Source organism: Protomyctophum parallelum (assembly GCF_964188405.1).
Source record: "Protomyctophum parallelum genome assembly, chromosome: 5".
NCBI classification, from domain to species: domain Eukaryota; kingdom Metazoa; phylum Chordata; class Actinopteri; order Myctophiformes; family Myctophidae; genus Protomyctophum; species Protomyctophum parallelum.
The window spans coordinates 16,112,746-16,136,042 of record NC_139702.1 but is presented as its reverse complement, the minus strand read 5'-3'; the positions used below and the strand labels follow the sequence as shown (position 1 = coordinate 16,136,042).

Here is a 23,297-nt window from a genome sequence, read left to right as displayed (position 1 = left end):
AATATTATAATGTGACATGAATGGACATATTTTAAACGATTAGAAACGATCCTTATGTGCCCAATTTAGAGCTGGCATACTTGGTCTGCATATTGAGACAGGCAGATATGTAGGCACGGTTGAGGAGGATAGATTATGTAGTCTGCATTGAGACAGGCAGATATGTAGGCACGGTTGAGGAGGATAGATTATGTAGTCTGTGTGATCTAAAGGAAATTGAAAATGAAATGCCATTCTACAACTCTATTAGGGAGAGACTTTTTAATAAGATAGATCATTAATTTATATTGTATATAAATACTACATACACATATGGTTGGAGGACTTTGAGAAACTTAAAGGCCTATTTCAAAAGTACACCATTCATTTGCCTCATTCCTTGAAAAGGCCTGGTCAATGAGGAGGGCCATTTGCATGTAAAATGGCCTTGTTTATTTGTTTTCATTTTTGTTCAAATACTGTACAAATATGTATTAATAATGCATCTTCTTCTATCGGGTTTCATGGCGGTTGACAAAACTAAATGGTGCATATCCGCCACCTACTAGACTGAGTGTGGAAACAGTGTTGTTGTCAAGGGGAGGAGGGGGGGGGGGGTAGGGGGGTGAGAAGCAAACCACGCTTACTATATTTAGGAGACCATTTGTAGGCTTTGTGTACCATTTCGTGTCTAGTGGCTCCAATGAAGTTGGCCCATCTTCATCTTAGAGTATATATGAAGAGATGCCACCCGAGTTCTCCTCCCATCCACTTGCATTAAGTTGCTCAAAAGCGCATGAGGCGATTTCACTCCTCCTTCCGGGTAGGAACAGAGTGAATTCTGGGATGGATTTGCCCCAAACACATGAACGCGCTGCCGTTGAACGTGCACGAACGTGCTGCAGTCGTGAACGTGCACAATGATAGTCAACGGACCAGTGCCTTCATGTGTTTGGGGCCAGGCTGCAATACCAAATTCGGCCACTATGTCCATTTCGCCTCAGGGTTTCCTCTGGGTGCCCTCTCTATTCATATTTACTCTAAGATCTTCATACATAAACCATCTTTGAGTTTATGACCGCTGTCAGTACTTCCGGAATGTGTCTCACACATGCATTAACACACAATTTAGGTTGCAGTTGTTGGTGTGTTTCGCCCCCTGGTGGAAGAGATGTGTAAGTGAATTGATTGAAATGTTGATTTCAGTGTGTAGAAACGGTACATAAAGAAATGGTACATTTCAAACTAAAGCACAGGTCAATAGAGCGTCACAGCCCCGCCCCATGACGAAGGGCCAGGAAGAGAATTCCCCATTAATTTCCCCCATAGACGTTTCATAAAGTAATTATATAAAGACATGTAAGCCTCAGACAGACAACCGTTGTCGTGACAAATCATGACAATGAAGTGAATGGACACAACGTTTTGGGCAGAACAAATAATTAGAAAGAAAGGGCAGCATACAACACTTTTTTATTTTATTTCTGTGTGTGTGTGTGTGCGTCTGTGTGCGTGTGTCTGTGTGTGTGAGTGCGTGCATCAGGGACGGATTGACCCCATGAGGGCCCCTGGGCCGGTAACTTTTGCAGGGCCCCCATAGCGCGCACGCAACATTTTCAGTGTTTTTATCATCTTTTTGACCTAGATTTAACACAATCAATGGCCAATGAAGGGCCCCAGGAGCCCATTTCAGGGTGTCAAACCTAGTACCTCACGGTCCAATTTCCCCGAAGTGCCTGTGAGAGCCAAGGGCCAGGGCCCCACATGGGCCCCACATGGGCCCCTGGGTCCCACTTGCCCGAAGGCTAATTAGTCCCTGGCGTGTGTGCGTGCACGCATGTCTCCACACGCACGCTACACCATCGGCAAGTCGGCCGCTACGCCATCGGCAAGTCGGCCGCTACGCCATCGGCTAGTTGGCCGCTACGCCATCGGCAAGTCGGCCGCTACGCCATCGGCAAGTCGGCCGCTACGCCATCGGCAAGTCGGCCGCTACGCCATCGGCAAGTCGGCCGCTACGCCATCGGCTAGTCGGCCGATACGCCATCGGCTAGTCGGCCGCTACGCCATCGGCTAGTCGGCCGCTACGCCATCGGCTAGTCGGCTGCTACACCATCGGCTAGTCGGCCCCTACGCCATCGGCTAGTCGGCCCCTACGCCATCGGCAAGTCGGCCGCTACGCCATCGGCAAGTCGGCCGCTACGCCAATTCAGTATTGGATGTGATAACATAAAACAACAACATTGAATTTGTTTTTAATTTCAGATTTCTTTAGTTTTTATTCCTTTTTTCCACCCCTTTTTGGGAATGTTTTTTGAAAATCTTTTCAAATAGTCATAAACAAACTTGTATGAAACAGAAAAACCGAGAAGGACCCATATAAATGTGTCCCCGACACACAGTTGGGTCCCGACCCACTGTTTGGGACCTGAGGGGTCTTCTAGGTTGGTGGGTTTCAACCCGTTTCACATCAAAGACCGTTTCATTATTTATGTATTCATCATCTGAGCCACGGAACCACCGTTTGATGACACTTAGCCTCTCAGACCCATCGGTCAACGGACCACTGCTCTAGGTGGTCCCCGGACCACTGCTCTAGGTGGTCCCCGGACCACTGCTCTAGGTGGTCCCCGGACCACTGCTCTAGGTGGTCCCCGGACCACTGCTCTAGGTGGCCTTGTGCTTCTTGCGGTTGTGGAACTGCTGCGTTTTGCTCTTGATGGATTTGACCAGCAGGGACAGACCGGGGTCAGCCACACCCGCACCCACGCCTTCCTGTTTCCCGCTGTCCATTTCCTGTTTCCTGCCGCCGCCGGGTGCTTCCTGTGAGGTGGGGGGCGTGGTCTGGTGCGGCACCTCCCCCTCGTGGGCGCGGCGTCGGCGCTTCTCGGCCAATAGGCTCTGAGTGGCGCGGGTCTTCTTGTAGTGAGGGTCCGACGGGTCCAGGTTGAACAGAGCCGATGTGTAGACCGCCTGGAAGCGAGGATCTGACACATCCACCTGGGAATGAAATATTATTATTAATATTATTATTATTATTAATGGAAGCGAGGGTCTGACACATCCACCTGGGAATGAAATATTATTATTAATATTATTATTATTATTAATGGAAGCGAGGGTCTGACACATCCACCTGGGAATGAAATATTATTATTATTATTAGTAGTAGTATTAATGGAAGTGAGGGTCTGACACATCCACCTGGAAGAGATTATTACTATCATTATAATTATTATTATAATAATAATAATACTATTTTCGCCCGGTCCGTATGCACCGTCCCAGCCAACCCGCCACTTTTGATGCGTATGCAAATAAAACAGCAAATTGTGCCTGATTTGCTGGGACCAGATTACATGGTGTGTGTATATGTCCATCAAATTGTGCCTGATTTGCTGGGACCAGATTACATGGTGTGCGCAAGTAACTAGCTCTCAATGATGACGTAAGAAATATGTGTATTAAAGGACCCAATGCCAGAGTGCAATTGGTCTTCGATGGTGACGTAATGACGATATGTTTTAGTGTTGGGAGGATTAAAGGTAATGCTCCTGTGTATACATGTATGTAATCTGGTCCCAGCAAATCAGGCACAATTTGCTGTTTTATTTGCATACGCATAAAAAGTGGCGGGTTGGCTGGGACGGTTTTTGGCGCAAAGTAACCACAGTATACCGCTAATCAACTTACAAATTACATATATAGTATATGTATAACTAGCTCTCAATGATGACGTAAGAAATATTTGTATTAAAGGACCCAATGCCAGAGTGTAATTGGTTTTCTATGGCGACGTAATGACGATATGTTTTAGTGTTGGGAGGATTAAAGGTAATGCTCCTGTGAATACATGTATGTAATCTGGCACCACTGCCGTATCAGGCACAACTTTCTGGGACGGTGCATACGCATAAAAAGTGGCGGGTTGGCTGGGACGGACAAATTACATATACATAGTATATGTATATTTAATTGGTTGACAGTTTGTAGCGGTCGAAAGTACTTGCGCACTCTGCTTGCGCACTAGTGGCCTACTAGTGTGCAACAAGCAAGTATGCACTCGACAGAGTGCAGTTCTAGTTATTACTTGCGCAAGCAGAGCGCGCAAGTAATAGTTTCGCCCGGCTCGTATGTACCATCCCAGCCAACCCGCCACTTTTGATGCGTATGCAAATAAAACTGCAAATTGTGCCTGATTTGCTGGGACCAGATTACATACATGACCAATTACACTATGGCATTGGGTCCTTTAATCCACATATTTCTTACATCATCATTGAGAGCTAGTTATACATATACACACCATGTAATCTGGTCCCAGCAAATCAGGCACAATTTGCACCTAATAATTAGACATTTCAAACGTTCCTTCACAGAGATACTGAGATTTCACAGTTTACAGCGGTCGAAACTAGTTGGCCATTTATGGCCTACTAGTGTGCAACAAGCAAGTATGCACTCGACAGAGTGCAGTTCTAGTTATTATTATTAGTAGTAGTATTATTAGTATTAATGGAAGTGAGGGTCTGATACATCCACCTGGGAATGAAATATTATTATTATTAATACAAATCAGATTAATTTATTTTAACCGCATTTTAAACACATCTTATCAACTAACTGGTTAATGGATCAGTTGAATGAATGGATGATTCACATCCCTAATAATAAAATAATCCAGTCACCAAAGAGGACGAGGTTTCCACTGGACACACACTGGTCTGATGAACCCATTCTGACCTGAGATCAGATTCTAAAAATGTCAGTCGCTCTTCGATTTTACAAAAATAGCAGACCTACAAGCTCGTAGCGCGCCACTCGGTGGCGCGCTATGAGCTTGTAGATCTGCTATTTTTCAATAGCTAAAGCATAACATGATGCTAACACCAAAATGGGTTCCCGCCCAGAATGGGTTTAGAATCTGATGAATTCATCCCTGAAGGTCAGTATTAACTCTAACCCCAGTTATCACAGTAACTAGGAGTGATCAAAGGAACCAGAACTAATTTAATGAGCCTTTCTGCCTTCCTTTTTTGTGACGTCAGAACAGGCCAGCTCCATATATGGACGATGGGCAGGGGCCCTCCTGTCCAGAGCCCAGGGCAGAGGGCCTTTTGTGGCGGTTCTGGACAATCGTGGGTCCGACCGACTCGACACCGGGCACAGCACTCCCTGCGGGGGTGTGGAACGTGTGTGTCGGATTTGAAGTCGGTGGGGCGAACGGTTCTGGAGTTACACGGCTTACACACAGACAGACGGTTCTGGAGTTACATGGCTTACACACAGACAGACGGTTCTGGAGTTACATGGCTTACACACAGACAGACGCACAGACAGGAGATACCTGGAAGTCGTCTTCTTCCAAAGGTTGGTCGTTCTTCTCCAGATGTTTGCGTTTCTTCTTGCTTAGGTTCTGTCGCTCAACGATGTCATCGTAGCTGAAGTGTTTCCGTTGACCGTCCTCTGGCTCGTCCATCAACAGAGCCATCTCAGCCTGGTACGCACGCACGCACGCACACACACACACACACACACACACACATACGCACATACACACACACACGGGCACACACACACACGGTTAAATACTAACACGTTTTACTGTAGTAAAACTATACTATAAGTTTGTATTAAAACTAAGACTATAAGGTCCTACCTTTCGACTCTCCAGCTCTGCGTCTTCCTCTGCTGTTCTCTCCTCTTCCTCCTTCTTGCCTTTCTTCCCCTTCGTCTTCATCTTCTTCTTCTTCTTTACCTCTGGAGGGAGAAAAACACAGAAATAACACTGAGTTCAATCCAACTGCAACACCCAGACCTGGAAAATGAATCCCAGGCCTGGAGAATAAACCCTAACCCTAGGCCTAGTAAATAAGGACATGATATAATCTAGGCATTTAGCAGACACTAGGACGTGTGGAGCGTTGTCCAGGGTGTTTTAGAGAAGGGAGAAGAGTCTGGGATGTGTGGAGCGTTGTCCAGGGTGTTTTAGAGAAGGGAGAAGAGTCTGGGACGTGTGGAGCGTTGTCCAGGGTGTTTTAGAGAAGGGAGAAGAGTCTGGGACGTGTGGAGCGTTGTCCAGGGTGTATTAGAGAAGGGAGAAGAGTCTGAGACGTGTGGAGCGTTGTCCAGAGTGTTTTAGAGAAGGGAGTAGAGTCTGGGACGTGTGGAGCGTTGTCCAGGGTGTTTTAGAGAAGGGAGAAGAGTCTGGGATGTGTGGATCGTTGTCCAGGGTGTTTTAGAGAAGGGAGAAGAGTCTAGGACGTGTGGAGCGTTGTCCAGGGTGTTTTAGAGAAGGGAGATGAGTCTGGGACGTGTGGAGCGTTGTCCAGGGTGGTTTAGAGAAGGGAGAAGAGTCTGGGACGTGTGGAGCGTTGTCCAGGGTGTTTTAGAGAAGTGAGAAGAGTCTGGGACGTGTGGAGCATTGTCCAGGGTGTTTTAGATCATATTGATCAGTAAGATATTGATCACATGGTACCTGAGGCTCCTCCCAGCTCCTCGGCGAAGAATGGGTCGTTGAGGTCGACGTCTGAAGGAACGTCGTCATCACTGAGATCTTCTTCAGTTCCACCCTGAAGATCAAAGACATATTAACATCCTGAAGATCAAAGAAATATTAACATCCTGAAGATCAAAGAAATATTAACATCCTGAAGATCAAAGACATATTAACATCCTGAAGATCAAAGACATATTAACATCCTGAAGATCAAAGAAATATTAACATCCTGAAGATCAAAGACATATTAACATCCTGAAGATCAAAGAAATATTAACATCCTGAAGATCAAAGAAATATTAACATCTTGAAGATCAAAGAAATATTAACATCTTGAAGACCAGTGTTGTTTCTGGCAGCAAATTTCTACTTTAGTTTTAGTCATAGTCTATGCCTGGAATGAAAAGTTTTAGTCACATTTTAGTCACCTGGAATGTTTTAGTGTTAGTCTAGTTTTACTCGACTAAATGTCATACGATTTTAGTCAACTAAACCTGCAGTTCATTTAGTCGACTAAAACGTATTTTGGCGGGTTGATGCCGTCGTAATGGCTTATTTTACACTTGTTTGAGCTTGTAGATCTGCTATTCTCAGCATGCAACCAAGTGTAAAATGACTTATACTGGATCTCTTGTCCACTAGTCCCTTCCTAACATTTTAGTCTAGTTTTACTCGACTAAATGTCATACGATTTTAGTCAACTAAATCTGCAGTTCATTTAGTCGACTAAAACGTATTTTGGCGTGCCTTGATGCCGTCGTAATGGCTTATTTTACACTTGTTTGAGCTTGTAGATCTGCTATTTTCAGCATGCAACCAAGTGTAAAATGACTCATACTGGATCTCTTGTCCACTAGTCACTTCCTAACATTTTAGTCTAGTTTTTATCTGTTGACGACGTGTTTGTACGGAATTGCCAATCCGTGCTATTTTGGTGTGTTTGGGTGAGATCGGGCTGGTGTGTGCATGTGTGTAAGTGTGTGTGTGTGTGTGTGTGTGTGTGTGTGCGTGCGTGCATGTGTGTGTGTGTGCGTGCATGCGTGTGTGTGTGCGTGTGTGTGTGTGTGTGTGTGCGTGCGTGTGTGTGTGCATGTGTGCGCATGTGTGTGGTCACCTGGTTCTTCTTCTGTCTCCTCAGTCTCTTCTTGCTCTTCTTCTTCTCCAGATAGACCTCCCAGGGAGTCAGCTGACCTTTGACCTCCACCTGCTGCTTCTTCTGGACCAGCTTCTCTGTGGTCTGACGGAGGCCTGGTGAGCAAGGCAGCAAACATAATGAACCCACAACCCTCAGGCCTGTTAGTCACATACAGCTGTTTCCAGGGTGTGTGTGTGTGTGTGCAGTACCAGGCGTCCACGTGATCTCCATCTCCATGTGTTTCTCGGTTTTCTTCTCTTTGTCCTGAATTCCCTTCAGCAGCTCTCTGTACTTCTGGATCTGTTGCTCTGCTCTCTGCTTCTTCTGTCTGGGTCTGACCACCTCTGAAACACACCTTTAAATCATTAGATCTGTGCTCTGCTTCTTCTGTCTGGGTCTGACCACCTCATAGTAAGAGAAACCTATCAAATTCTGGGAACTAAATCGTTACCAAGACATTACTAAAAAGATTGAAATTCAACTCCCGTGCTCCATCGTACAGTCTGGAGCAACGGAAGCTCTGATCATGAGTCAAATATAAATGCTTCCGTCGTACAGTCTGGAGCAAGGGAAGCTCTGATCATGAGTCAAATATAAATGCTTCCATCATACAGTCTGGAGCAACGGAAGCTCTGATCATGAGGCAAATATAAATGCTTCCGTCATACAGTCTGGAGCAAGGGAAGCTCTGATCATGAGGCAAATATAAATGCTTCCGTCATACAGTCTGGAGCAAGGGAAGCTCTGATCATGAGTAAAATATAAATGCTTCCGTCATACAGTCTGGAGCAACGGAAGCTCTGATCGTGAGTAAAATATAAATGCTTCCGTCATACAGTCTGGAGCAACGGAAGCTCTGATCGTGAGTAAAATATAAATGCTTCCGTCATACAGTCTGGAGCAACGGAATCTCTGATCATGAGTAAAATATAAATGCTTCCGTCATACAGTCTGGAGCAACGGAAGCTCTGATCACGAATAAAATATAAATGCTTCCGTCATACAGTCTGGAGCAACGGAAGCTCTGATCACGAATAAAATATAAATGCTTCCGTCATACATTCTGGAGCAACGGAAGCTCTGATCATGAGTAAAATATAAATGCTTCCATCATACAGTCTGGAGCAACGGAAGCCCTGATCACGAGTAAAATATAAATGCTTCCGTCATACAGTCTGGAGCAACGGAAGCTCTGATCACGAATAAAATGGAAATGCTTCCGTCATACATTCTGGAGCAACGGAAGCTCTGATCATGAGTAAAATATAAATGCTTCCGTCATACATTCTGGAGCAACGGAAGCTCTGATCAGGAGTAAAATATAAATGCTTCCGTCATACATTCTGGAGCAACGGAAGCTCTGATCACGAGTACAATATAAATGCTTCCGTCATACATTCTGGAGCAACGGAAGCTCTGATCACGAGTACAATATAAATGCTTCCGTCATACATTCTGGAGCAACGGAAGCTCTGATCACGAGTACAATATAAATGCTTCCGTCATACATTCTGGAGCAACGGAAGCTCTGATCACGAGTACAATATAAATGCTTCCGTCATACAGTCTGGAGCAACGGAAGCTCTGATCATGAGTAAAAAGCCTCCTCGCCACTTCCGTTTAGTCTTTACAGTCATGCAAATGTATCCTAATATAAATGGAAATCATCTCAGTATAGAGTATAGAGCAGGGATGTCAAACTCAAATACACAGTGGGCCAAAATAAAGAAATTGGTACAAGTCGAGGGCCGGACTCAACACACGGGCCATTTTTGGGGAGAGGGGTAGCTGAAAGTTGACCACAAGTGATATACTTTCACTGCGGATCAAAAGTGAAGAGAAGACGCATGCTTGCACTTGCGGGCCCTCAATACGTGACAATGCACTCGCAGTGCATTGTAGGACTTGTAGTATTATGGTGGTCCGTGCAATATACCAGAGGGCCAGTTCTAATACTAATTAAATATCATCCCGCGGGCCAAAGATAATTCATTCACGGGCCTGATTTGGCCCCCGGGCCTTGAGTTTGACATATATGGTATAGAGTATAGGCTATTTATTTATTATACATATTAGGAAACAATAACCTTCTTTTGTCTCCGGGACTCCTTTCTCCTGCTCTTCTGACTCCGCCCCTCCTGTTCCTGGCCCCTCCCCCTCTCCTCCTGGGCCCTCCCCTTCTCCTCCTGGACCCTCCTTTTCTCCTCCTGGCCCCTCCCCTTCTCCTCCTGGCCACTCCCACTCTCCCGCTGGCCCCTCCCCCTCCTCGTCGCTGGAGGAGGCGAGGTAAGCGTTGAAGTCCATGTCCATCAGCGCGTCCTTCTTGAAGTCTCTGCTGAGCGCTGTGACGCGATCATGGTCGTTCTCATCCCACGTCAGCTTCACCTGAACGCACGCACACGCACACACACACACACACACACACAAACACACACACACACACACGCACACATTAACGAACGCCTGATAGTGTTAGATTCAACTCTTTTTATAAACCCCTCACTATGGTGTCGGATGTGTGCAGGTCATGTGTTCGCTTGCTTTCACCAATAGGAGACGATGTTCCAATTTTAAAGGTGACAACTGCAAAAGACAGAACGGGAAAATAATCTGACACATGGTTTGCTAGCAGTGTTGTTTTTTATTTTAGTTTTAGTCCTAGTCTCTTGAATAATGTTCACTTGGCTTTAGTCACATTTTAGTCACCCGGAATGTTTTAGTGTTAAGTCTAGTTTTAGTCGACTAAATCTACAGGTGATTTAGTCGACTAAAATGTATTTTGGCGGGCCTTGATGCGACGCGTTGTGAGCTTGTAGATCTGCTATTTTCAGCATGGAACCAAGTGTAAAATGACATACTGGATCTCTTGTCCACTAGTCCCTTCCTAACAATTTAGTCTAGTTTTTATTTCTTGATGAAATTGTCAGTATATTTAGTCTTAGTTTTAGTCATCATGGCTTAGTTTTCATTTAGTTTCCATTTAGTTTTTGTCAGTGAAAAAAGGTACTTGATGTTGCTGTTGTCGCGCGGCGGATCATTTTTCAACACCGTTACAAACGATTATTATTATTATATATGAATATAAATATCTAGGTATCTGGCTCGATGAAAAATTAACCTTTAAACACCATATCACTAACCTCACCACCAAGTTAAGGCAGAAAATCGGTTTTCTTTACAGAAATAAAGCTAACTTCCCAATGGTCTGTAGAAAAAGGGTTGTTGATGCTGTTCTTATGTCAGTTCTGGACTACGGTGATGTCATCTATAGAAATGCTGCCCTTACCACTCTTCTACCCCTCGATACAGTTTATCACTCAGCATTAAGGTTCATCACAGGTGAAAATTACAGCACTCACCACCATTGCACCCTTTATAATAAAGTAGGTTGGTCTTCCCTCTCTGAAAGGAGAACCATGCACTGGCAACAGTTCTAAAGCCATTGATGGAAAGCTACCATCATACATCACGTTGCTGTTAAAATGGAAAATAAATACTCGCCAGACCCGTTCAAGTGAATGGCTTAAACTAGAGGTCCCATCCGTACAATCTGAACTAGGAAAGTCAGTCTTTTTGCTTCGATGCCCCAACCACATGGAACACTTTACAGCAAACATTGAAAATGAATACCCCAATATCCTATGGTCAATTTAACAACCTGCTTCTGAACCTCCCTACCTCAATATGTAACTGTTTTTAATTTATGTTTGTCTCATTGTCTATATAATATGTCTTTGCCTTACATGAAGAATTGTCTGTATATATAACCTGCATGTCTTTAAATTGTGTTATATATGTAATCTCGTCAGCATTGAAAATGAGGGAGAACCTCAATTGCTCTTTCGAGAATAAATAAAGGTTTCAATCAATCAATATATCATTACTAAATTCACCGATCGCTGTCTGTCTGTCCTATTCCGGGGCACCAGTGAAATGCATGTTGGGACGGACACAGATTAATACTGGGACACACTTCTCCGTGTAACAGACCCACAACTCGGACGGGGCATGTTAACGTGAACACACGCGCTGTTTCGACACCACACTGAACATCATTTGCTGTTCATATATTCAGAACGGGTAAGGACTGGTATATAATATAATGTAAACTCCAGATCCACACCATGCTGTTCATATATTCAGAACGGGTAAGGACTGGTTTATAATATAATGTAAACTCCAGATCCACACCATACTGTTCATATATTCAGAACGGGTGTTTGATACGGGTCATTTCACGACAATCCACTTCATAATAACTAGTACAAATTTGCGGGTCCTGTGATGCGGCATCTTGAACCAGAAGTATTAGCCGCAGCATCCTGTCCGTGGCTCAATCCGGCCCTAAACTAGCATGCAACACGCTGACCTGCTAACCTGCTAACCGGAACGACGCGCAAAGGATTTAATTGACATCCTAAAGCCCTGACCACACTAAAGGGTCACTCACGGTGGAGGTTCCAGACGCAGCGCAGAGGAACAGTTTGGGGGTGTAGGCAGCCACGCCCACGTCTGTCGCTACGTCCGTGGGCTCCTCCCCCTCGAAGCTCACGTCATCTGGAATAAAACTGCACATAGCACGCACGCACGCGCGCACACACACACACACACACACAGTCAGTGTACATTAAAAAAGACGGTTCCACCGTAGTGAACTTAGAGATGTTAACAATTCATGGGAAATGAATTAATCGCCGTTAAGAAATGATTCAGACAAGACGGAGCACTTTACAGTTCATTCTATTCCTCATACAAAGCCCTGGATCACAAATGGTCAAATACATATTTGATCAAGGAATATAATATGACTTTTGGATTCTTATATCGGTGACATGTAGACATTATTGGGTGAATTAAAATGATCACATGTTTTTAGTTTTTAAAGACGCCATTTATCAACTGGCCGATCGATCGATAATCAATTATCAATAATTTGCATCTCTACTTTCCTTTCCTAAATTTAGGAAAGTAGCCAATTCTTTTTTTACACCTCTTTCTCCCAATTCCTTCCCACAACCCACTATGTGTCTGTGCGTGTGCGCATGTGTGTGCGTGCGTGCGTGCGTGTGTGTTTATGTGTGTGTGTGTGCGTACCGTAGGTCGATGACAGAGCAGGAGCTCTCGTACTCCGAGCGGTCACAGCTCTGGTAGATGGTGTCAGCGGTCAAGGAGGAGTCACACTCCACCACGCCGTAGAAATACTTCAACCTCTTGAACTGGTAGTCACGCAGCGTCTCCCTGTAAACTCTGGCACGCACGCACACACACACACACACACACACACACACACACAGGCACGCACACACACACACACACACACACACACACACACACACACAAAAAGGGAAAGTTAGTCGAAATCTGGTCAAATTGGATGTGATTCTATGACATTGTTGATGCCATACGTGTCCAGGTCAGGGTTACGTTAGGGGTCAGAGGTCATGGTAGATCTTACTGCTGCTCATGGGTGTCCAGGTCAGGGTTACGTTAGGGGTCATAGGTCAGAGGTCAAGGTGGATCTTACTGCTGCTCATGGGTGTCCAGGTCAGGGTCTTCAGGCAGATCCATCATCCTCATTGGTCCTTGGCTCCGTTCCAACTCCCTCCTCTCTTTACCAAACTCTGACGGATAAATCTGGAACACAATCTTTCAGATTAGTCTGGAACACACAATTTGAGGCGCGTTTTCTGATTCTAAAAATGACTTCTAAATCCTGACAGTTTTCTGAAAAAGCTATGTTTCTGTCAGTCGTTCTTCGGTTTTTCAAAAAATAGCAGATCTACAAGCTCATAGATCTTGTAGAGCTTGTAGATCTGCTATTTTTCAATAGCTAAAGCATAGCATAATGCTAACACCAAAAGGGGTTCCTGCCCCAAAATGGGTTAACAGTTCACACACACACAGTAGCGTACCACGGGTCTTCTCGGATCCACTCGGACCGGACATTACGCATAATGATTGACAGACCTGAGATCCGAGGGGGATGGGTCAGATTCCGACCCGGGCCGAGTGATTACGTTAAAACACGACTCAGACCCGAGAGGGTCTCGGGTCAACTCGGGTATTTTCGGACTCGGGGGACCCGGTGAGGAGCTCTAGTGTGTGTGTGTGTGTGTGTGTGTGTGTGTGTGCGTGTGTAGGGGCCGTTACCTTCACAGAGATGACCACTCCCCCTTTAGGTTTAAAGGAGTTGAAGACAAACAGCAGGTCTTTGGCTTTGATCCTATCCCAGTCCATGTTACACACCGCTAGCCTGGAGGAGACCTGCACACACACACACACATTATAGACGCACACACACACACCATGTTACACACCGCTAGCCTGGAGGAGACCTGCACACACACACACACACACATTATAGACACGCGCGCACACACACACACACACAGTCCTTGTCACTATACTATGTGGAGTGTCTCTCCAGTCGTGTGTGCGCGTGCGTGTGTGTGTGCGTGCGTGCGTCACCTGGTCGCTGCGTGCGGCGTCTTTACACAGCTCTCCCCAGTCGTGTGTGATCTGCTCTTCCTCGCGCCTCAGGACGGTCTCCACATCCTCCCCCTCTTCCTCCTCCCCCTCCCCCTCCTCCTCCTCGTCGGAGCTCGTCTCCACGTTGCCGAAACCTCTGGCTAGATCCTCCGACGCGTCGGAGTCACCGTCGTCTGACCGGACGAGACACAGAGACACGTCAGAGACACAGAGACACATCAGAGACACAGACACATCAGAGACATCAGAGACACAGAGACACGTCAGAGACACAGAGACACAGACACGTCAGAGACACAGAGACACGTCAGAGACACAGAGACACATCAGAGACACAGAGACACGTCAGAGACACAGAGACACAGACACGTCAGAGACACAGAGAAACGTCAGAGACACAGAGACACGTCAGAGACACAGAGACACAGACACGTCAGAGACAGAGACACAGACACGTCAGAGACAGAGACACAGAGTCACCGTCGTCTGACCGGACGAGACACAGAGACACAGAGACACGTCAGAGACACAGAGACACGTCAGAGACACAGAGACACCGTCGTCTGACCGGACGAGACACAGAGACACAGAGACACATCAGAGACACAGAGAAACGTCAGAGACACAGAGACACCGTCGTCTGACCGGACGAGACACAGAGACAATAACCCATTTAGGCCTGACGTGGACATTTAAAAAATGTCTTTTTAAAATGTTTTTAGCTAACCTTGAACCTTGAACATGAAACACAACTCGGTCTGTTAAACCGTTTACTGCCGATCATCTCAAAGCCTCTCGCTGCCGTTGACGCCATTAACCCGTTCAGAGCGGGAACCCCTTTTGGTGTTTTAAATTATGTTGTACTTTAGCTGTTGAAAAATATCAGATCTACAAGCTCGATCTGTAGGCAAGAGTGCGAGCTTGTAGATCTGAAAATGAAAATGTGGCGCAAATATTTGAGTATATATTATTTCAGAGCGAATGTTTTTAACTCAAATCTTTGCTTCTGCTGGGGTCCCTGGGACAACATATTTCCAGATCAGCGGCCAAATGCTTTTTTGGGCCACGGCCCAGGATGGACCTCTGAGCCCCAGGATGGACCTCTGAGCCCCAGGATGGACCTCTGAGCCCCAGGATGGACCTCTGTGCAACGGCCCAGGATGGACCTCTGAGCCACGGCCCAGGATGGACCTCTGAGCCACGGCCCAGGATGGACCACTGAGCCACGGCCCAGGATGGACCTCTGAGCCCCAGGATGGACCTCTGAGCCACGGCACAGGATGGACCTCTGAGCCCCAGGATGGACCTCTGAGCCACGGCCCAGGATGGACCTCTGAGCCACGGCCCAGGATGGACCTCTGAGCCACGGCCCAGGATGGACCACTGAGCCAAAATACATCTTCTAGGGGTCCTGAACATGGAATAGTGTGAGAACCACTGACGTAGAAACACAGGGTATTTCAGAAAACTGTAGAATGGTCCTCAGGTCTAAATGGGCTAACACCAGAACATCACATTTATACCTTCATCGTCTTCATCATCTTCGTCACCACTTCCTGTGACACCGTCTCTCTTCTCCGCCTCTCCCTCCATACTCAACTCATCACCATCACCTGGGAACAGAGGTGACAGCCAATGACATGTTAGATCATTGCTTGGGAAGTTTGGGAACAGAGGTGACAGCCAATGACATGTTAGATCATTGCTTGGGAACAGAGGTGACAGCCAATGATATGTTAGATCATTGCTTGGGAACAGAGGTGACAGCCAATGATATGTTAGATCATTGCTTGGGAACAGAGGTGGCAGCCAATGACATGTTAGATCATTGCTTGGGAACAGAGGTGGCAGCCAATGACATGTTAGATCATTGCTTGGGAGCATATTTGACAGCCAATGATATTGAAATGTTAGCTGACAAGGTTCTCGTCACATTGATGTGCTTTCGGTGGCTTTACACTAGAGGGGCTCTTCCCTAACCTACAGTGTTTTTTTCATTCACTTTCCCCCTCACAAAAATATATCCTGGTCTCTATACTGCCTCCCCCTGGCCAGCCGGGGCGCCTGATGGAGGGGAAAGGAACTGGTCTCTATACTGCCTCCCCCTGGCCAGCCGGGGCGCCTGATGGAGGGGAAAGGAACTGGTCTCTATACTGCCTCCCCCTGGCCAGCCGGGGCGCCTGATGGAGGGGAAAGGAACTGGTCTCTATACTGCCTCCCCCTGGCCAGCCGGGGCGCCTGATGATGAGGTCAGTCCGCTGCCCCCCCAGGTTGGCAGAGGAAGTGTAGCGCCCAGGATTACATTAGATAATTGACACTGGGTGGAAAAATGGGTTACAAAAAATCGTGGGATAAAAATTATAGAAGCTTAAAAAACAACAAATTAAACTATGTCCCGTAGTACCTTCTTCCACCACTCTGACCCCTTGTAGCGCTGTTTGACCTTTGACCTGGATGTCTCCATCCCTCACTGTCTCACAGAGGTCAGAGGTCACTCCATCCGACTCCTCCTCTTCCTCCTCCTTCTTCTTCTTCTTCTTCTCTTTTTTCTCCTTCACCTCCTTCGTACCGCTGCTGGCCTCCTCCTGTTTCTAGGGTGATGACGTCATCATTACATCATCGTTGACCGTTAATTATCACACAGATAATTGCGACTAACGAAGTAAACACATTCAACGAGCATTTCTCCTAACTGGTCTTAACGAGCTAATTAAAGTGCCTTGCCAAATAACAAATAAATGGTGACAGTCTTAGTCATCTTCATCATAATCGTTGTCAGAGAGGTTAACCCATTCTGACCTGAGATCAGATTCTAAAAATGTTCTTCTACATCCTGACAGTTTTCTGAAAAAGCTATGTTTCTATGTCAGTCGTTCTTTGATTTTTCAAAATAGCAGATCTACAAGCTCATAGTGCGCCACCGAGTGGCGCGCTACGAGCTTGTAGGTCTGCTATTTTTCAATAGCTAAAGCATAACGTAATGCTAACACCAAAAGGGGTTCCCGCCCAGAATGATAATATTAACAATATCAATACCAATAACAATAACACTACTAATAACAATACTACTACTACTACTAATAATAATACTACTAATAACAATAACAGTAACACTACTAATAACAATAACACTACTAATAACAATAACACTACTACTGCTAATAATAATAATAATAATAATAATAATAATACTAACAATAATAATAATACCTCCTCATCGTCGTCAGTATCAGAGATACTACTACTACTACTAATAATAATAATAATAATACAACTAACAATAATAATAATACCTCCTCGTCGTCGTCAGTATCAGAGATGTTGTAGAAACGTTTGAGGTCGTCTGACGACGTGTGGTTGATTGGACGTCCTCGCTTGTCCACCGTGTACTTCACCTGGAAACACACACACACACACGCACACACGCACACACACACACACACACACACACACACAGTGCATTACACACACACATGCACACACACGCGCACACACACACGCGCACATGCACACGCACACACACACAGTCACTTGACAGATTGAAATCAGTGAACAGTGGTGGCAATTTGATTGTCTATGACTGCCCTCTGCTGGTGCAAAACTGTCACAACGTGTGGAAGCACTAAAACAAAGATTTGTAAATAAATGGTAAATGGTGCATTTAGAGCGCTTTTATACACCCATTCACACACACACACACACACACACACACACACACACACACACACACACACACACACACACACACACACACAGTGCATTACATTCACCCATTCACAGATTGTGCATTACATTCACACATTCTCACACACACACACACACATTACATTCACCCATTCACACACCTTTACATAGATTACATTACATTACATTCACCCATTCACAGATTGTGCATTACATTCACACATTTACACACACACACACACACACACACACACACACACACAGAGGGTGAACATGGCCTTGTGGGCGTGGCCTACCTTGAAGCGTTTGTCCGTGAACATGGACTTGAAGCGACTGTCGATCTTGATCTTGCGCTCCTTCTCGGGCATCTCCCAGAAGCGAGGGTCTCTCTTCACCTTCTGGAAGCGCTCGTCCGCTGAGGCTCCGCTCGCCTTGTTGTTGTTGGACGACATGATGGAGATATCTGACGCTCTGCTGGAAGCAACGAGGCATGTTAGAGACATGATGGAGATATCTGACGCTCTGCTGGAAGCAACGAGGCATGTTAGAGACATGATGGAGATATCTGACGCTCTGCTGGAAGCAACGAGGCATGTTAGAGACATGATGGAGATATCTGACGCTCTGCTGGAAACAACGAGGCGTGTTAAAGACATGATGTAGATATCTGACGCTCTGCTGGAAACAACGAGGCGTGTTAAAGACATGATGGAGATATCTGACGCTCTGCTGGAAGCAACGAGGCATGTTAAAGACATGATGGAGATATCTGACGCTCTGCTGGAAGCAACGAGGCATGTTAGAAACATGATGGAGATATCTGACGCTCTGCTGGAAACAACGAGGCATGTTAAAGACATGATGGAGATATCTGACTGGACTCTGCTGGAAGCAACGAGGCGTGTTCAAAAGGGTCCAGCATGCCATCGTGTCGTGGGTTAGAGTCCCGATCCCGACGACCTTTGCTGTGTCTGTCGTTGTCCCCCCCCCCGAGCACCAGCTGCGCCCCGCTTGATTTACTGCTGTTTCCAACATGACAGCCATGTAAACACGCGCGCGCGCGCGCACACGCACACGCACACACACACACACACACACACACACACACACACACACACACACACACACACACACACACACACACACACACACACACACACACACACACACACACACACACACACACACACACACACACACGCGAGACAAAGCAGTAACCCTGAAAATTGATTATATTTGATCAACTCACATCCTTGTTTGTGCTGTAGCTTGGCAGACGCAGCCAGCGCCAAGTTATGGAATACTTTTTTTGTTGTGTTTTGGGTCAATTTGTTAATTTATTGTTAGGTTGCCTCGGTGGTTAAACTCCCTGTCGGTGAATTATCTCCCGACAACGACCACCTAGGCAGATATTATCCCTTACTTAAAAGGACACCCTTTTTGCAAAAAAATATATGTTAACTAGACAAAGTGCCAATCGGCACAGGTCTCCACCAGGGCAGGTCAGGTTGTGGCCTCATGGTGGCGCTATAACAGGCTGTTGAGGAAGATTTGGGCCGGAGGTTCGTGTTGGAGGGATGCAGGTACAATGTTTTTCCATGTGTGCATACATAAGTTGTATACAGATCGATGCAGTTATAGCTAAAAACAGGAATTGGCCTGTTATAGCGCCACCGTGAGGCTGATTTTGAGGAATAAATTGTGGCATGTCGTCCTCGGCCTAGTGAAAATGTGCGTGTATAATTTAACGGAAATTGCACACTGTGTTTGTGATTTGTGGGCTTTTTTCGAAATGGACGAATCGTGTGAGCTTTGGAAGCCAATCTTAGCCAATCAGGATGGAAGATGGGAAATGGTGCCGCTCCGTGTTGATCACATGACTATGGAGATAGTGTATAGCGATTTGCGTGAAATTTGGAGAAAATCTGAAGGAGTAATAATAGAAAATGTGTTTTACATATGTCGGCCTCCTGGTGGCGCTATAAAGAGCAGATGTGAAAAATTCCAGGCAAAGGTTTTTCCTTGGCCTCTAGGGAGTTGGCATACAAAGTTATCCACAGATCCGTGCAGTTAGAGGTAAAAACACTTTCCGGCCAGTTATAGCGCCACCTTGAGGCTGAGTTGAAATTGTTCATGTGGCATTTCGTCCTCGGCCTAGTGGGAATGTGGGTGCACAATTTCACGGAAATCACGCGATGTGTTCATGATTTGCAGCATTTTGTTTGAAACTGAGCACTCCTGTGAAATTTGGAAGCCAATCTTAACCAATCAGGATGGAGTCTGAGAAATGTGAAAGACCGGTTTCGTTGAATTGCTCTAGAGAGACTGTGTACCAATTTGCGTGATGTTTGGACAAAATCTGTAGGTGTACTGTGCAAAAACTTGTTTTGCACAAAGCGGCCTCCTGGTGGCGCTATAACAGGCCGTTCTGGAAAGTTTGTTCATCGTTGGTTCATCGTTGGCATCCAGGGAGTGTGTGTGCAAAATTTGGCATCGACCGGGTTAACGGTGGCCGAGATTAGCTGCTCACGGACGGACACACACACACACACACACACACAGACGGACAGACGGACACACGGACACACGGACACACGGACAGACGGAGTGCAAAACATACTCTCCCCACATGCCTTCGGCCTGGTGGAGACAATGACTACATGTTGTCTCAGTAAGACAGCCCTCCCCCTATCCACAAGGAGGAGCAGTGCACCAAAGTATTATGGGAATTGTAGTCCAGGAAGTAATTGAGCCCAGTGTCCATGACATCAGAGGCACTGGGCTTACTGCTAAAGTCTAAAATATCTAAAACCACATATTACACACATAAAGACCCCCAGGAAAGTGTACTAAATCTTCTAAACGTCATTACCATATTTTCTTTTTGCAAAAAGGGTGAAATGTCCCTTTAACTGTACGTAAATATGTAAATCTTTCCCCTCACAATCCCGCCATCTTTCAGAAAGACGAAGGACCCAGAATTCCCCATTCATTTTTCCCATAGACGTTTCATAAAGTATTTATTTAAAGATGTTTAAGCTGCGGACAAAGACAACTAGAGTTGTGACAAATAAAATGACAAATAAAAACATTTTTTGATCAACGTTTCTGTTATCTCTCCTAATGGTACCAACATCATGTTATCTCTCCTAATGGTACCAACACCATGGTATCTCTCCTAATGGTACCAACATCATGTTATCTCTCCTAATGGTACCAACATCATGTTATCTCTCCTAATGGTACCAACATCATGTTCTCTCCTAATGGTACCAACATCATGTTATCTCTCCTAATGGTACCACCAACATCATGTTATCTCTCCTAATGGTACCACCAACATCATGTTATCTCTCCTAATGGTACCAACATCATGTTATCTCTCCTAATGGTACCAACACCATGTTATCTCTCCTAATGGTACCAACATCATGTTATCTCTCCTAATGGTACCAACATCATGTTATCTCTCCTAATGGTACCAACATCATGTTATCTCTCCTAATGGTACCACTACCAACATCATGTTATCTCTCCTAATGGTACCAACATCATGTTATCTCTCCTAATGGTACCAACATCATGTTATCTCTCCTAATGGTATCACCAACATCATGTTATCTCTCCTAATGGTACCAACATCATGTTATCTCTCCTAATGGTACCAACACCATGTTATCTCTCCTAATGGTACCAACACCATGTTATCTCTCCTAATGGTACCAACACCATGTTATCTCTCCTAATGGTACCAACATCATGTTATCTCTCCTAATGGTACCAACATCATGTTATCTCTCCTAATGGTACCAACATCATGGTATCTCTCCTAATGGTACCAACACCATGTTATCTCTCCTAATGGTACCAACATCATGTTATCTCTCCTAATGGTACCAACATCATGTTATCTCTCCTAATGGTACCAACACCATGGTATCTCTCCTAATGGTACCAACATCATGGTATCTCTCCTAATGGTACGAACATCAATACAGCATGGAATTGTGGTCCGGGGACCACCAGCGTTCCTTGACGGGGGTCCAGCTGGTCCCCCAGCTAAACGAGGGACAGTTGGTAACCAAATGGACCCTAATTATACCTCTTTAAAAACACAGATAAACACCAGGCAGCATCACACCGGTTCACAACATACACTATAGTAGCCATGATTCATGACTCTCGTATTCATACGAGAGTCATGACGAAACTTCACCCTGGTTTTTGCGAACGCTGCATTTACAAGATTTCCGTATACAAACATTCAGATTTCAAATATAAAGTACTCACAATTTGTCCCACGGGTGTTAGTTAGTAGCAGCTCCAGCGATTAGAATTTCTGCATCCCGCGTTGTTTAATAAAAAGCATTTTTATCCGAGCTGTTATTTTGCCATTGGCTTTCAACTACGCGCCCCTATCGGTCGGGAGGAGGGTGGCACTCGGTGTGTTCGATATAGGTACGCTGACCGCCCTGCCAATACAGACTAATAGGCGAGTGCGCTCCCGGTGTGCAACTGTGTATTTCCCAAACGAACCCCGTTTGAAAAAAGTAGCCGGGGAGCTCGGACAAAAATGCTTTTTATTAAACAACGCGGGACGCAGCAATTCTAATCGCTGGCGCTGCTACTAACTAACACCCGTGGGACACTTTGTGAGTACTTTATATTTGAAATCTGAATGTTTATATACGGAAATCTTGTAAATGCAGCGAGCGCAAAAAACAGGGCAAAGTTTCTGCATGACTGTCATGATAATCATCATGGCAGTCATGTTCCAGGGCTAGCACTATAGCAGCATCGAGGTTAGCTTTAGCATGGGGATGCTAACCATGTAAACACAGTGCTAAACAGTGTAATTGGAGCTGAAACAGGGTGGTCGCATGACAACCACACACACACACATGTAAACACACGTGTCGTTGACATGCTGTCTCGTTAACATGTATGTAGAACATGTTCATAAAGCATTAATGTTACTTTACCTCCAGAGACACTCCTGCTGTCTGCAGGCCAGGGAGGAAGGAACACACGTGTGTGTTTACCCAGCATGCAGCGGGACTCACTGCGTCACGGGGATCAATTAACTTTACGGCTCGCACGTCCGGTACCGCAGCGGATACGGAAACTGTACGTTTCACACTCAATGTGTGAATGTGGAAGTGAACCGGATGCAGTAGGGCGGGCTCTAGACCGGACGTGTGCTACCCAGGAGTAAACAGAAAGCTCGTCGGCGTTGCCATGTCTGCTGGTTATAAGCGACTTGGGGCTTGTTTTTCTATAAAGTTGCTTGTTTTTATGGTCTTGTTTCTAAAGTGTATTTGTTTATTTGGTCTTGTTTCTAAAGTGCAGTTGTTTATTTGGTCTTGTTTCTAAAGTGTAGTTGTTTATTTGGTATTGTTTCTAAAGTGTAGTTTTGAATCCTATAATGTTATTTAAACCAGTGTTTCCGCCAGCTGGTGCATGGCAGCAATGAGTTCAAACATTTGTCCATAAAGGACCCTACATTTAAAC

At 45.5% G+C, this 23,297-nt stretch overlaps 1 protein-coding gene across 2 annotated transcripts; it reads right to left on the bottom strand.

Annotated features, from left to right (window-relative positions):
* Positions 1–1,144: 1,144 nt before the first annotated feature.
* Positions 1,145–22,806, bottom strand: esf1 (ESF1, nucleolar pre-rRNA processing protein, homolog). 2 transcript variants are annotated; one of them, XM_083764963.1, is made up of 17 exons: positions 22,769–22,806; positions 18,083–18,257; positions 17,396–17,497; positions 16,507–16,693; positions 15,626–15,715; positions 14,082–14,275; positions 13,764–13,877; positions 13,138–13,247; positions 12,708–12,860; positions 12,064–12,181; positions 9,701–9,998; positions 7,823–7,957; positions 7,593–7,726; positions 6,458–6,551; positions 5,639–5,739; positions 5,327–5,476; positions 1,145–2,979 (listed from the first exon to the last, which is right to left on the bottom strand). In XM_083764963.1, the coding sequence occupies exons 2-17, from the start codon at positions 18,236–18,238 to the stop codon at positions 2,647–2,649; spliced, it is 2,469 nt and encodes an 822-aa protein (XP_083621089.1). In that variant the 5' UTR covers positions 18,239–18,257; positions 22,769–22,806; the 3' UTR covers positions 1,145–2,646. The 2 variants fall into 2 exon arrangements, with proteins under 2 accessions (XP_083621089.1, XP_083621088.1); XM_083764962.1 differs by having other exon boundaries at positions 18,083–18,260; positions 22,769–22,801.
* Positions 22,807–23,297: the final 491 nt, after the last annotated feature.